The sequence below is a fragment of the Paramormyrops kingsleyae genome, chromosome 22, assembly GCF_048594095.1.
Source record: "Paramormyrops kingsleyae isolate MSU_618 chromosome 22, PKINGS_0.4, whole genome shotgun sequence".
NCBI classification, from domain to species: Eukaryota; Metazoa; Chordata; class Actinopteri; order Osteoglossiformes; family Mormyridae; genus Paramormyrops; species Paramormyrops kingsleyae.
In genome coordinates this window covers 19,888,379-19,903,700 of record NC_132818.1, presented here as the reverse complement: position 1 = coordinate 19,903,700, position 15,322 = coordinate 19,888,379, and the positions used below count along the sequence as shown (strand labels likewise).

Here is a 15,322-nt window from a genome sequence, read left to right as displayed (position 1 = left end):
CAAACTTCACCTTCTGTTTTGGCCGTCAAACATGCAGGCTGGTGGGGACAATAACAAACACCACATGAAAAATAACTTCATATTCACTTGTCATGAAATTTCCATTAAAAATACAGCTACAAAGATTTTCATATTACACTGAATGCCAAATAGAAGTATGTGTCAATCAGCCCTTTGTGAGAATTTTCCAAGTAGCGTGCAGCAACTAGGAGAGTCCCAAAGAAGCCCCGTATTTGGTGCCTGAATAGCAGATGAATCAATTACAAAAACTGCAAAATGAATGAGTCATGGGGAACGGTCTCAAAAATCATGACTGCAGATGGCAAATGCAGGCAGATTGTATCGGCATAGGGGATCATGGTTACAAATCAAAACTCGCAAGCAGCCCTGGATAAATGTTCACGTAATGGGACAGTTGTCAAGCACCACAAAAGTACAATCACTGCAGAACTGAATCAGCACCACTGTATCCCATTCCCAGCAAACACTGTACTTTGTGAGCTTCACAAAGCTGGAATTTATGACAGGGCTGACATACCGAAACCACTTATATTCAGGGCCATTGCACAAAGGCACATAGGAGCACAAATGAGTCATCTTTCATTCGTTTTCTTACACGCAGATGGGTTTACGTTTGCATAATGCCAAACCGCAATTTTGGAATCGGCAACCATCTCATGGGCGCCATTAAGGTTGATGATTGCATATCATGGCCTAGGAATATGAGGGCGTGATACAGGACACTGTTCGCTCACAGCGTGCTCATATTCCAGGATGATAATGCCCCCATGCACACTACTATACAAATTAAAAAGCACACTGGACTGAAATGGGAAACCTTCAATGGAGTCCCCAGTTCCCCTTTGGAGTACAAAGTAAGCTTTTACCTCATACCTGAAGAGGTCCAGTTCAGGACAGTATTCCGGGAAGGATGTAACCTGGTGTGTAACAAACAGTGGCCTTATTGTGTTTCTTTTATTTCTATAAAAAAAACAGGAGTGATAGAATTAAATACACAGGATATACTGTATTTCACCTTATCACTACTTTCAAAAATTAATGTTTTCCCTGGTAATACACTGTGAACAGAACAGAAACGTAGAAGACCAAGTCAACCAGGCCAGACTAAGCTAAGATGGACGCTGCAGCATGCAATTCATATAAGCAGGAGCCTGTCTCAAAAGCCCGCTTTTTTAGTCTGTGCTTGAGGTTAAGGAAGAAATTACTGGGCTGGAAAAAAGACAAGGTTAAGTGAAAATGCAAACAGGCTACACAGAACATCAGTGTGGTACAACTGAAAGAATCAGCCCACAGTGTTTCCATTTACCAATAATTATACTTAATTTTCAGGTGCTTTGACACCAGAATACAAAGGGCCAGTTGTTATTTGCACAGGTAGATAATTGCACCAATTTAAACAATATGTGGGTTGTGAAAATCTCCGAACTAACACAAGGTATTTAATATGAATCTGTGTCTATGGTTTTGGCTATAGGAGCACCTACAAAAACATTCTAAGAAGTACTAATCTTGGAAAAGATTCTACTATCCGTAGTGTCATAATCAGTATAATTTTTAGTGTTTCTAAACTCAAGTTTCAGTTAGGCATGCAGTTAAGAAAGGTACTGGGTTAGGTTGGGTTTTCAACCACTTGTATCCACTTCTGACACCTAATGTAATGTCATGAGAAGTGTGGCAAATGGCTCATTTCCCATAGAGAACATAGCTGAGCTGTTTGGACCCAAATTTTGGTTACTATCTGGAAAATGATTTAAAATCTCATTCAGATTAAGAAACATGGTAAAATCCTGATGCTCCAGGCTCCATTCGATATTACTTTCAGTGAATAATTTGCAGCTCAATGCAAATTTGATAAAATTCGGGATTTCAGTGTGACATGGGCCGGGCTACCAAGAGCTTGGGAAGAACACAGATCAGCTGTAATTACTCCCCATAGCATCCTAGCTGAGGAGATCTAAAGTCAGGTTTCAGTTACTCTCATTTCATAGTTATTAAATGTACCAGTGGTGATAGAAAAGCAGTTTTTGGGGCCATTTTAAAAAAAGTCAAGTTTTAAGAACTTGAAATACTTCCGTAAATTTCTCTCTTTTAAGATGTAACCTGTAAGGCCATTACTATTAACCATTTAATCATTATTGTTTTAGAATCATTCATTTATATGCACATGGACCTAGTGCATTTTAAATACGCTGAGTTTAGCTGCAGATCACATTACAGCTAATGAGCTCACTTTAATTCACAAACGCATAGATGCTGCATTTAATAAGCTGCATGCAGGGCTTATCTGCTGAAAGTCATTTCACTAATGAAATCCAGTTGAGCTGATTGTTTTGTGCTGGCTTTAAGTAATTTTTTGTATAGATGCTTTTTAAAGTGGTATAATTTTATCAAAGAACTAAGGCAGGATCTGTCTTGCGTCAGTTTTATTTGTGCTGGTTTTCATTAGAGGAAACGCAAGGTGTGTCCGGTTTTCCTTTTTCTGTGTTGCCCTCAACTCCTTGTCTTCCCCGAGTGGAATACTTGAGTGAACCGTGTGATCTGACATTCTTTTAACTTGCAAACAGCTATGCTACAATTGCAGTGGGGGCATACTTTAGGGGGGGCTTATTTAAGCTCTCAGCAGCGTGAAATAAACAAGCCGCAGGGAGAAACTACACCGAGGGTGGTGTATCCATCAGGTTGCGGCTCCTAACATTGTGAGACATCTGCTGATTAATGACGGCACAAAGCATGACTGAATTGGCTACTGAAGACCCTTGGCTCTGTGCATTTGACCCCGGGCACCACTGAGTGTTTGTAAATCCAGTTTGTTTTTAATCAATGAATAACTTAATGTCTTCAGCGAGAGTTGGCATGGTGAACCAGTCCAGGATCCTGGACTGGACGAACTACTGCAAGATTATTAGTCTTAGTTATTCCCTGTAAATGAACAAACAGCAATACCACTTTTAAATTCATTGTTCTGTTGTCCTGTCTTGTATGGGTGTGTGACACAGGCATTAACCTTGGATTTTTATTTAAGAATTTCCCCTAGGATGTCTGATCTAATCTAGTTCTGAGATTTAGTTCTACGGACTTGTTCCAACCCAAGCCTGGCTGTACAAAAGACCTGGTCCTTTTTAACACTTTGGCTCGAATGATGTATGTTAAGTGCTGTCAGGCTCCTGAGAAGGATCCCTTATATTTAAGTTTGTTTTTTTCCCTTTCTGCTGTCAGAAAAGTTCAGCTAGCACATTGTTATTGTTCTCACAAAAGCGATTCATTTCTTGATGAGTAGTTGTCTATACATGCAAATAAAACCAAAAATACACATTTAGTCACATCCGGAAAAAATGAATGGAGTGTTGCATGGTGATGTGGACTAATAAATCATCCTGTTGAGAGGACATCATTACCCTTTATGTTCTAACCAAATAATCTGCAGAGGTTGCCACCGGATGATAATCAACATCAAATACAAATTCAACAGTTCTTTACAGTGGCTAATTGCGACCCAATCACAGAATTTTATTTATATATATATATATATATGTATAATTTGATAATTGTAAGGAAGCAGGCCAAATTTTCTTTTTTACGTAGGACTACTTTAACTGCTGCACAGATGCACTCATTACTGCCAAGAGAATAACAGCCCACCCTACATCTTAGAGCTGGGCCGGATTTCAGGGTATGGTTGAGATTGTTCTGCAGGGAATAACTGGTGGTAGATTCGTCCCTCATCCTTACTCCTTGGGGCCTTCGCCTTCTTCCCAAGGCGAGCAGATGATGCTGAAGGACTTTTGGTGCTTTCACTTCCTTCAGAAGGTCACCTTCAGAGGGGCATGTCGGAGCGGCTCGAGGCAAATCCCCATGTTCCTGCTTCTTTGAAAGGTCTTCTACAGTTCTGCAGCACCCGAATGGTCCAGTGACCCTTGGAACGTGTTGTTTTTTCATTACCTTTTATCCGAATTGCCATCAAATGAGTGGTTTGCTTGAATGAGGTTGTGCCCTTAGGTTATTAAAAATGGACATTTTTGTCTGGTGACATTACATTTCGGTCTCTGAATTACAGGAAGATTGGTGGTAATGGAAGCAGTGGCCGGTGGCCTGAAAGTGACCTAAAATACTCGGGTCAGAGCTGCTCCAATTATGGCGCCTGTTTATTGATTTCAAAACTGGATTTGAATGGATTTATTTCCTGCAGTGTACTTTTTTTCAAGGGGCCGGTTGATTGTTTCATCTCGCTTATTCCACTGATACATTCTTTCCTGAGAATTTGCGAAAAATATTTTTGGTGACTCTACAGCATATGTGTCTTTTTGCTTTACTAATCCTTTCATTGCCTTAGTTGTGGTTCATGGTAGTATGGTACTAATAAAAACGTAAGTATAACCATCGAAAAGAGTGGTTCCATGCCTTGTTTCATGTGGAAAATGTTAGCTGTCCCACCCCCCCTGCCCACTTATTTATTCATTTGTGCCAGAATACTCATGCATTAATGTGGCTGACAAGGATGGATGTGATTGGTTGTGTATGTAGTTCTTGGAATCCTTTCAGATATTTTTGCATATGCATGTATGGACAAGCCATTACGAGGAAGACTACACCTTCGTTTACTGTCTCTTTATATACTGTATGATAATGACATGCTTTACTGTGTTTAATGCCATGATCTCCGTTTGCAATGAGGAACTGCATAAAGAGAATGAAGTTCCCCTTATTTTATGGTTCTGGTGACAGCAGGTGGCCTGTAAAATCGACCGGTGTTTGCAGTTTGGTGTCAGCGTCCACCTTAGTCACAGTGGCATATGCTCGTTACACGCCCTGTTTGCACAAGGCATGCACTCACACAGACACACTCTTAATGAAATATTCTACCTTTAGCATATCAATGCTGTCCTGTTTTTAAAGCATATAAGTGAGAAAGAATAGTAAACTGCATCTGTGTAGTTCATTCTTCCATTGTTTGGATCGTTGACACTCCCTGAAATTTCCATGGTCTCTGGGCACAGGTTTGGTTTTCTGCGATCTGGCCTTATGTTGGTTTGACCAAGTGAAACAGCTGCTCACACACAACTTTGCACTTGTGAAAATTCTGAATATTTTTCGCATATGTATGTATACTGAACAGCAAGGAAAATTCAGAGTGGAATTGTAGTATGAATGAAATGGTGTCGTTCATACTCCATTCTACAATGTATTTTTAGCATACCCCTGTTTGTTCCTGGAACACTTGTATTAGATCTCAAAAATCTTGATTAATATAAAAGTTCTTATCAAACATAAACTTTTGGGGAAAAAAATGCTGACTGAGTTAGTACCATAGTTAGTATGACAACATCAATAGACTCATTTCAGGCCATGTGTTTCATATTTGCTGCCCAAACAGCGGGGGGGTGAATACTCCCGGTCGTCCTTGATATCTCCCCAACATCCGGACTGAACGTCGTCTTCTGTGCAGGACTGCATGTTTGGGCAACAGCAAAAGCTGTTTAAACCCACAGCTACCGCACGCCAACGCAAAACCAGTTAGGCCGGGCTTGGGTGAGAGGTACCAGGAACCCTGATGCCTTCTCAGGACCCTTGGCCATCCCTGGCATCTGCTCCCGTCATCTCTGCACATGATCTGCACACCCCTGTTGTCTATTCGAGAGCCGTTCGGCATAACTGAGGCAGGCAGGAAGGAAGGTGCTCGTGGTACTGCAGGAAATGGTGTAGGAGACTGAAGGAAGGTCCTCGTGGTACTGCAGGAAATGGTGTAGGAGACTGAAGGAAGGCCCTCGTGGTACTGCAGGAAATGGTGTAGGAGACTGTAGGAAGGTCCTCGTGGTACTGCAGGAAATGGTGTAGGAGACTGAAGGAAGGTCCTCGTGGTACTGCAGGAAATGGTGTAGGACACTGAAGGAAGGCGCTCGTGGTACTGCAGGAAATGGTGTAGGACACTGAAGGAAGGCGCTCGTGGTACTGCAGGAAATGGTGTAGGAGACTGAAGGAAGGCGCTCGTGGTACTGCAGGAAATGGTGTAGGAGACTGAAGGAAGGTCCTCGTGGTACTGCAGGAAATGGTGTAGGACACTGAAGGAAGGCGCTCGTGGTACTGCAGGAAATGGTGTAGGAGACTGAAGGAAGGTCCTCGTGGTACTGCAGGAAATGGTGTAGGAGACTGAAGGAAGGTCCTCGTGGTACTGCAGGAAATGGTGTAGGACACTGAAGGAAGGTCCTCGTGGTACTGCAGGAAATGGTGTAGGACACTGAAGGAAGGCGCTCGTGGTACTGCAGGAAATGGTGTAGGAGACTGAAGGAAGGTGCTCGTGGTACTGCAGGAAATGGTGTAGGAGACTGAAGGAAGGTCCTCGTGGTACTGCAGGAAATGGTGTAGGAGACTGAAGGAAGGCCCTCGTGGTACTGCAGGAAATGGTGTAGGACACTGAAGGAAGGCGCTCGTGGTACTGCAGGAAATGGTGTAGGACACTGAAGGAAGGCGCTCGTGGTACTGCAGGAAATGGTGTAGGAGACTGAAGGAAGGTCCTCGTGGTACTGCAGGAAATGGTGTAGGACACTGAAGGAAGGCGCTCGTGGTACTGCAGGAAATGGTGTAGGAGACTGAAGGAAGGTCCTCGTGGTACTGCAGGAAATGGTGTAGGAGACTGAAGGAAGGTCCTCGTGGTACTGCAGGAAATGGTGTAGGACACTGAAGGAAGGTCCTCGTGGTACTGCAGGAAATGGTGTAGGAGACTGAAGGAAGGCCCTCGTGGTACTGCAGGAAATGGTGTAGGAGACTGAAGGAAGGTGCTCGTGGTACTGCAGGAAATGGTGTAGGAGACTGAAGGAAGGCGCTCGTGGTACTGCAGGAAATGGTGTAGGACACTGAAGGAAGGCGCTCGTGGTACTGCAGGAAATGGTGTAGGAGACTGATGGAAGGTCCTCGTGGTACTGCAGGAAATGGTGTAGGACACTGAAGGAAGGCGCTCGTGGTACTGCAGGAAATGGTGTAGGACACTGAAGGAAGGCGCTCGTGGTACTGCAGGAAATGGTGTAGGAGACTGAAGGAAGGCGCTCGTGGTACTGCAGGAAATGGTGTAGGAGACTGAAGGAAGGTGCTCGTGGTACTGCAGGAAATGGTGTAGGAGACTGAAGGAAGGGCCTCGTGGTACTGCAGGAAATGGTGTAGGACACTGAAGGAAGGCGCTCGTGGTACTGCAGGAAATGGTGTAGGAGACTGAAGGAAGGCGCTCGTAGTACTGCAGGAAATGGTGTAGGAGACTGAAGGAAGGCGCTCGTGGTACTGCAGGAAATGGTGTAGGAGACTGAAGGAAGGCGCTCGTGGTACTGCAGGAAATGGTGTAGGAGACTGAAGGAAGGCGCTCGTGGTACTGCAGGAAATGGTGTAGGAGACTGAAGGAAGGCGCTCGTGGTACTGCAGGAAATGGTGTAGGAGACTGAAGGAAGGCGCTCGTGGTACTGCAGGAAATGGTGTAGGAGACTGAAGGAAGGCGCTCGTGGTACTGCAGGAAATGGTGTAGGAGACTGATGGAAGACTCTCATTTATTCATACACCCGCCATGTCTGTATTAACTGTTTTAATATTCAGCATTTTATACAGCCCCAGTATCCAGATTGCTGGCGGTCACTACAGCTTTTAACACTGATGTGTAATGCGTGTATTATTATTTTTTTGCCCATAAAAGCTTGCTTTTTCCCGTAAGCAGATGCTATTTGAAGTCATTAACAATCTCCCATCTTAATGGTGGTGGGGGGCGGGATTATGAGAGTATCTGTTCGAGTGACCAGCCACATTAATTCTAGTGACTGGCAGCATTAATGTATTCCCGTACGCTCAGCGACGTGGTGTGGAGAACCTGAAACATCAGATGCACCCACATTAATCTCTTAGTCAAACATATGTCTGATCGTTTTAAGATGAGGATTATAGTTCATTCAAAGATAGTTAAAAGGAGTCATATTATTTATTACTATTATTATTATTTATTATCAATAGATGTAGTTTTTGAATCTCACAGCAGACTGTTGTAGCGACTGTTACTTTTATTTTCATTTGTTTAGTATCACAACGCAATGTACTAGTGTAGTTCTAGAGATTAGGATCAGATGGTTTAAAGGCCTTGGTCAAGGGCCTAAAACTTACATCAGTCTGCAAGTCTTGGGATTTGAATTGGCAACCTTCTGATCAGGGACGCAGAGTCGTACAGCCACACATGGCCCCTTACAGGTATATCTGCTGACGGTTTTGTCGTCATTCCCGCTAATAATGGCTGCCCCTCTGTGCGCCCGCTCACGTCAGGGTGTTGAAAGATGGCAGTATGGATCCAGGCGCAGCAGCTGCAGGGGGACGCACTCCACCAGATGCAGTCCCTCTACGGGCAGCACTTCCCCATCGAGGTGCGCCACTACCTGTCCCAGTGGATCGAAAGCCAGCCATGGTATGTCCCGTCGCTGCCCCTGTCCATTCTTCGTAGTCACTCTAGATCAGTGTTCCCCAATCCGGTCCTCAGGGTCCCACGTATGGTTCACGTTTTTGCTCCCTGCCAGACAGTCCACTGCAGGAGCTGAGAGGGAGCAAAAATGTGGACTGTCCGCAGGACCCCGAGGACCGGATTGGGAAACACTGCTCTAGACTATAACTGTAACTCCCAGTGAATGATCTTGTTCGCTAGACAAGAAAGGGCTGGAACTAACAAATGTTTAGATTCTCTGAGCTCACAAAAGGGAAGAATGTGAAGGACACCAACCATATGTAGTTTTTCCCGGGTCGACCACCTGTCAGATTCTTGATGCATTAACCGAGTGTTGAAGGTAGAGATGTCATCACAGTCAGGAGACATACATACATACATACATACATACATACATACACACACACACACACATACACACACACATACACACACAGTACATACATACATACATGCATACATACAGACATACAGACATACATACAGACATACATACAGACATACATACAGACATACAGACAGACATACAGACAGACATACATACATACATACATACATACATACATACATACATACATATTTGGCAGAATGGTCTTGCGTGTGTTTTGAAGGTTTTGTGTATGTGCTTCTTTTTTTCCCACCATTTATACCAGGGATTCTGTTGACCTTGAGAATCCCCAAGAGGAGTTTAAGGCCAAGCGTCTGCTGGACAGCCTGGTCCAGGAGCTTCAGAAGAAGGCAGACCACCAGGTTGGTGAGGACGGCTTTCTGCTGAAGATCAAGCTGGGTCACTATGCCAGTCAATTGAAGGTGAGCCATTTTCCATCCTGGTTAGCACTCTGAAATCTTCAAAGCCAATCTGGCAAAAACATGCACTTCTGAAAATGTCTTTATTTTAAAATCAGAACCGTGTAGGAGGAACTTATCCATTTTTTTTGTCTGTTTTTGTCAAAATATATGACAGGTGGCATCAAAGAGCAGAAAAAGATGACAACATTGATGTCTTTACAGATGCATTTAGGCATAGCAACTATGTATTGTGATAACTTGTATCTAAGTTTTCATTTGCTATTTTTTTGTTATTCTGACTCTCTTAATGTAGCTGACTCTGGGAGATCCATCAATGTGAATACAAACCCACTAATTCAATACCGATTCAAGGAATTTGTGTGACCATCCAAACATGATCTTAGTGAAGAAACTGTGGGACATTCGTGGTCAGAGGTGATATTTAGTTTGTGCTCCATAAATTAGACACGCTTATGAAAACCCACTTCTTGCAGAAGCCTCAGCATGTTGCAATTCAATCCAGTAAAAATGTCTAAATGGCTATAAAGTGCCTTCTTGAGATATTATTATAACTCTGCAGAAACACATTATGGAACATCTTCAAGCACTATATAAGGAGACATTTAGTTCCTTACTATACCGAGTCTGCCAACTGGGAAGCACATCGGGGTGATTTTGTTTTGTCATACAAGAAAGGAATGCGTGGCTTGTTTTCCAGAGCACATACGACCGCTGCCCACTAGAACTGGTGCGATGCATCAAGCACATTCTCTACACAGAGCAAAGGCTGGTGCGGGAGGCGACAAACGTGAGTACGCACTGGAGCACTGTGCTCTGTGATGGTGCTGGGTCTATGCGACTTTGTGCTGCGGGCTTGCAGGAGCATGACTTGTTTCAGTAAAGATCTGGTTCTGTAAAATCGTCAGAGAGAAAGTCAAGCAGTGTTTCCCCCAGTAGAGGCACTACTAATAATGGCTAATAAGGAAGTTCATCGGTTCATCACAAAATAAGTCATGAATGTTGGTGTAAATATCCCGGTGTACAGCTGAAAGGCCAAGTAATCTAATTACTTAGGTTGTTACTTCAGTTAAGATGTTGCAATCTGATCATTTGCGTCTTGATCGTCTGCTAAGTTACATTATATCGTAAACCGGTTACGCTTGATGTCGAGTGACTCTTTTGGCTTAAATTTGAATTGTGTGTTTGTGCCAACGCACTCTGGCCATGTGCCCAGCAGTCAATCTCCCCGGTGGGTGGCATGATGGACAGCATGTCTCAGAAGTACCAACAGATCAACCAGGCCTTTGAAGAGCTGCGGGTGATGACTCAGGACACCGATAACGACTTGCGCAAGCTTCAGCACCACCAGGAGTACTTCATTATCCAGTACCAAGAGAGTCTTCGCATTCAGGGTGAGCTCTGGTGGACTCAGGGCTCAGTGTTGCTTGGCGGGTTTTATGGCCTCTTAAATCAGCGCCGCAGCCTCGGGCTGCATTACAGACTCAAGCCGGTGAATTATTACTGTGCGGCTCAGCAAGGCGGAATTCTGTTTGCATGCGGGTGTGTTTCTGTCCTTGTGTGTGTGGCGCGCGTGAGATTTTAGCCAAGCGAAACCTGCTGACTCTGCCGCCTCGCCTCTATCCCCCCCCCCACCCCCGCACCCCTCTCTAGCCCAGTTGAGCAGTCTCTCCAGCCTGCCCCCTGCTGACCGGCAACTGCGGGAGCCCAGCCTGCAGAGCAAGCGGGCCGCTGTGGAAGCCTGGCTCACTCGCGAGGCCAACACACTACAGAAATACAGATTGGTGCGACATCTCACTTACCCAGGCCTAATATGGGCATGAAGGGGCGTGGCTGTGGGGTGATATACCGTGACGCGTCGACGCTGCTCCGCATACGCCCTTCAGGAGCACTCGAAGTAGAGGGTCATTCAGTAACCCAGATTTGCACATTTGTGTTTCCAGGACCTCGCGGAGAAGCACCAGAAGACTTTGCAGATGCTCCGGAAGCAGCAGACCATCATCCTAGATGACGAGCTCATCCAGTGGAAGAGACGGCAACAGCTGGCCGGCAATGGCGGCCCACCCGAGGGGGGGCTGGACATTCTGCAGTCTTGGTGAGTCCTCAGCTGGCTGTTTCCTCCATGGTACACATGGCCAATCAGGACGCACGATATTTGTACTGGTCATTTTGTCCCAGAGGGAGAACTTGATGAGGCTACTGATTATGTCAGCGCTCATGTGTGGAACATCAGCCACTATTACTTCCAGCTGTGCTTCGATTGGTGTTCATTCCTGGCCCCCCAGGTGTGAGAAGCTAGCAGAGATGATCTGGCAGAACCGGCAACAAATCCGGCGGGCCGAGCACTTGAGGCAGCAGCTCCCCATCCCCGGCCCCATCGAGGAGCTGCTGACGGAACTCAACAGCACCATCACAGACATCATCTCCGCGCTCGTCACCAGGTTAGACAGCGAACCGCGGAGGTGGGGGCACAGCAGGAAGATGGGCTCCCTGTTCGCAGCCACCACCCCCCCCCCCTGTCTCTAAGGAATCGCTCAGGCACCCTTTTCCCAGAATCCATTAGTCTGTGTACGAGGCCAAGAGTGGGAGAAAAACACCACCAAAACAAGATGATTGTGTAATTTTAATCTTTCACATATATTTACCCGGTAGATTAATGGACACTAAAGTCTAAATGCCTGATAGGGCTTACATGTTGAAATTTGAAGTTGATATCCATTTCCTATAGTCATATTTTAGGAGTTTTAGTTTTTTGATAAAATCTGACCTTCAGACTACAATGGATCATGAGATAGCGCTGTAGTCTCAGCCCTGCCAGGGTGGGAGGTTGAATCACACACCCCCGCCCTGTGTGGTGTCTGCGTGTTCTCCCTGTATTATGCAAATTTCCTCTGGGTACTCCTGTTTCCTCATGCAACTCAAGCCCGTAGTTAGGTGAACTGCTGCCTCATTTGTCCATAGTGTGTGACTGTGTGAGAGTCACTACAAGTCTCTTGTGATCCCTGCTTTCTGGGACAGGAGATCCTCTGCTGCACCATTTCCCAGTCCGGTCCGCAGGGGCCCACAGACAGTCCATGTTTTGCTTGGAGGGAGCAAAAATGTGGACTATCTGGAAGGGAGCAAAAACTTGGCCTGTCTGTGGGTGTTGGGAAACACTGCTGTACTGGGTAAGCAGTCAAAAGATGGATGGATTTTAAACTTGAAATTGATTATAAAGATAAACAGGCTTTCACTGGGCTGAGGCTTCAAGGCAGAGTTCGATGGGTGCAGTGCTTTGAAACGTTTCTCCATTAGAATAAAAAAAGCGGGATGGGATGCAATCCCCAAGTGTAAACATGATATTTTAATGCTGCTGAGTGATACATTAATCTGTGGAGTGTCTGCAGGATGCAGCCTCCCCCCCACTAATGATATAGAGTGACTCTCTGCCCTGACCGAACTCCTGTGTTCTCTCTGCCGGTTCCATGAGTTCAAATTTTTTTTTATTATTATTATTACTTCTCATTTTATTAGCTGTCACGTACCAGCCATTTCAAGACTATTTCTGACATTCACTTTACCGTCACTTAGTGCTTCAAAGGAAAGTCTCTTGTGACTGTCCGAGGCTATTTACCTGGATGTAAATCCCCCTCCCCCGATCAGAGAGGCACCTGGAACGGCGCCCTTCCGACTGAACAGAATTCCGCACGGCAGGATCAGCTAGTCTAGGGCCTGCTCCCTCTTGCCTCTCTAGTTCTGCCAAGCCGGTAGACTCGTTGGTAATAAGTGTTTATTCAAGTCGCACATTTGTGGTTACTTTCCTTCTGTTTATGAGCATATATGTATCCATTAGAGATGAGGGTTTGCATGTGGTTCTGCAGGTACATGTGATCACTCGCAGTCGTGATTAACCTCCTGATAGGCGCTGTCATGGTTACTTTTTTTTAAAAACCAAAAACACGGAGACACCTGAAGTGAGCTTTTTGGCTTTCATCAAGCACAGGGCTCAAGCATGGTTCAATGGCTTATGTTAGCTGACTGTTACAGTTAGGGTGACCACCCAGTCCATGTCAGGGGGCGCTATGAGCTAGGACAGGGTTTGTAAACTACCATTTCAACGAAAAAGACCTGAATTTCACTGAGTTCTTGCTGTGTGCTGATTGGTCAGTCTCTTATAATCATGTACGTGTCACTAATGTTAAATGAAACAGCTGGATGAGTCTTTCAATCAAGGAAACAAAACTGGACAAGCACAAAAAGAATCGAACTAATTAGCCAAGCACAGGAGCCTATCAGTTTTAAAGTAGTTTTATTAAACCTGAAGTAGCTCATAGTGGCCCATGGATTTTGTAGTCACCCTAATTACAGTACAGAATATTTCGGTATGAAACAGTGGAAGACCTCTTAAAGAGACCCTGTTCACACCTTATACCAGGAAAAATATTGCATAAAAGGATAATCCAACAACACTCTAACTTCAAATGGGGATGTTCTGCTAATAATGATATAGTATTTTTTAATTTTTGGGGTAGGCCCTAACTGAGTATCACAGAAACTGATGGTCTATGAATCATAGTCACCCCTGAAATGGAAAGTCTCAACAGGTTTCGGGGCAAAAATATTCCAAAGGCACGCTAGGAACTATTATTATTACGGGATGAGCAACACAGGCTCTTTGATCCAAGTCATGTGACAAAAGCCTGTAATGGCATGTTGATGTCAGTCATATGTGTCAGTTTGCATTCACACAGTGGGTCGTAACATGCTGAGAATACTTATGTGGCAAACTGGGGGGGGTGGTCCTGAAGGCAGTCTGAAAGAGGAATGTTCAGGGAATTCACTCACTGGTGGGACCAAAGCCACGCATGCGATAATCAGTGGTCATACTCATCCATATCCAACTGTGTATTAATCAGACTGTTCCATGTCATTCCTGCATCATCTTTCTATGTGTCTGTACAATTTTTCGTCCAGTTTAATGTGAGAGAAGACAAATTATTAGATCAGTTATGTAAAAAAATAAATGAAAAATGAATGATTAAGTCATAAATAATTACAAAATAATAAGCATTATTTATAACAGATATAATTTATATCATGACCTTTCATGCTGGCACGTTCTGTCTCTGACCTCGAATGATGGCATCGTGTCCTCATGTCCCGCCAGCACCTTCATCATCGAGAAGCAGCCGCCACAGGTCCTCAAGACGCAGACCAAGTTCGCGGCCACCGTGCGGCTGCTCGTAGGGGGGCGGCTCAACGTGCACATGAACCCGCCCCAGGTGAAAGCCACCATCATCAGCGAGCAGCAGGCCAAGGCGCTGCTGAAGAACGAGAACACCAGGAAGTGAGTCAGGATGCCCGCCCTCCCCGTGACTCCGCCCTCCCCGTGACTCCGCCCTCATTAATGATGGACTTGCCACCCAGCGGCACAGAAGTCGGCAGTCGTGTGACGTACCGTAATGAGCGCTGAGGAGGAAGGTCTATAGCAGGGGTTCTCAGAGTCTGGACCGCGGTCCAGATGTGGAGTGAACTGCAAGTTAATACAGACCTAGCCGATAATGCACCTTATGAATCAATATGGCTAAAGTAAAAAGTCTTATACAACATAGAACTACCAAACTTTGCACACACATAATATCGTCATAATCCCCCCCCCCCCCCCCCTGTTGACAAGGAGTCCGAAAGATCAGCGAGCGTTAAAAGTCTTTATGTTAAGTTTCCATTATTGTTATATATTGATGTCTATGTAGAAAGTTATTGTTAATTCGTTACAGTTCATGAAATGTTGTTTTGTTATTGAAAATTGTTCCAGACCTCTGATTGATTCAAATGTTTGAGGATCCCTGGTCTGAAGGGATCTCTGAAAGAACATTGGGCCACATGGTGTTTAACTGCTCAGTTGCCACCTGGCACAGCTCTCAGAAGCAGCATTTCCGTCCCAAAATCTCAGTACTGCTTTATGCTGGGTTACTTTACTTAATATACCCTCTCTGCATTCTTACAGATTTAATGATATTGACAGCAAGTACTACTCTCACATCTGCAGGAGTAATATTG

The 15,322-nt window shown here is 44.8% G+C and overlaps 1 protein-coding gene across 1 annotated transcript in view; it reads left to right on the top strand.

Moving 5' to 3' along the window:
• LOC111856018 (inactive phospholipase C-like protein 2) overlaps positions 1–15,322 on the top strand; it is a 120,266-nt gene that overhangs the window by 35,039 nt on the left and 69,905 nt on the right. Inside the window, exons 3-10 of the mRNA XM_023835616.2 lie at positions 8,305–8,443; positions 9,130–9,286; positions 9,984–10,073; positions 10,503–10,677; positions 10,937–11,067; positions 11,227–11,378; positions 11,569–11,724; positions 14,430–14,609. Of these exons, the coding sequence (XP_023691384.2) occupies positions 8,316–8,443; positions 9,130–9,286; positions 9,984–10,073; positions 10,503–10,677; positions 10,937–11,067; positions 11,227–11,378; positions 11,569–11,724; positions 14,430–14,609 (1,169 nt within the window). The 5' untranslated portion in view covers positions 8,305–8,315. The remainder of the gene's footprint in view (positions 1–8,304; positions 8,444–9,129; positions 9,287–9,983; positions 10,074–10,502; positions 10,678–10,936; positions 11,068–11,226; positions 11,379–11,568; positions 11,725–14,429; positions 14,610–15,322) is intronic.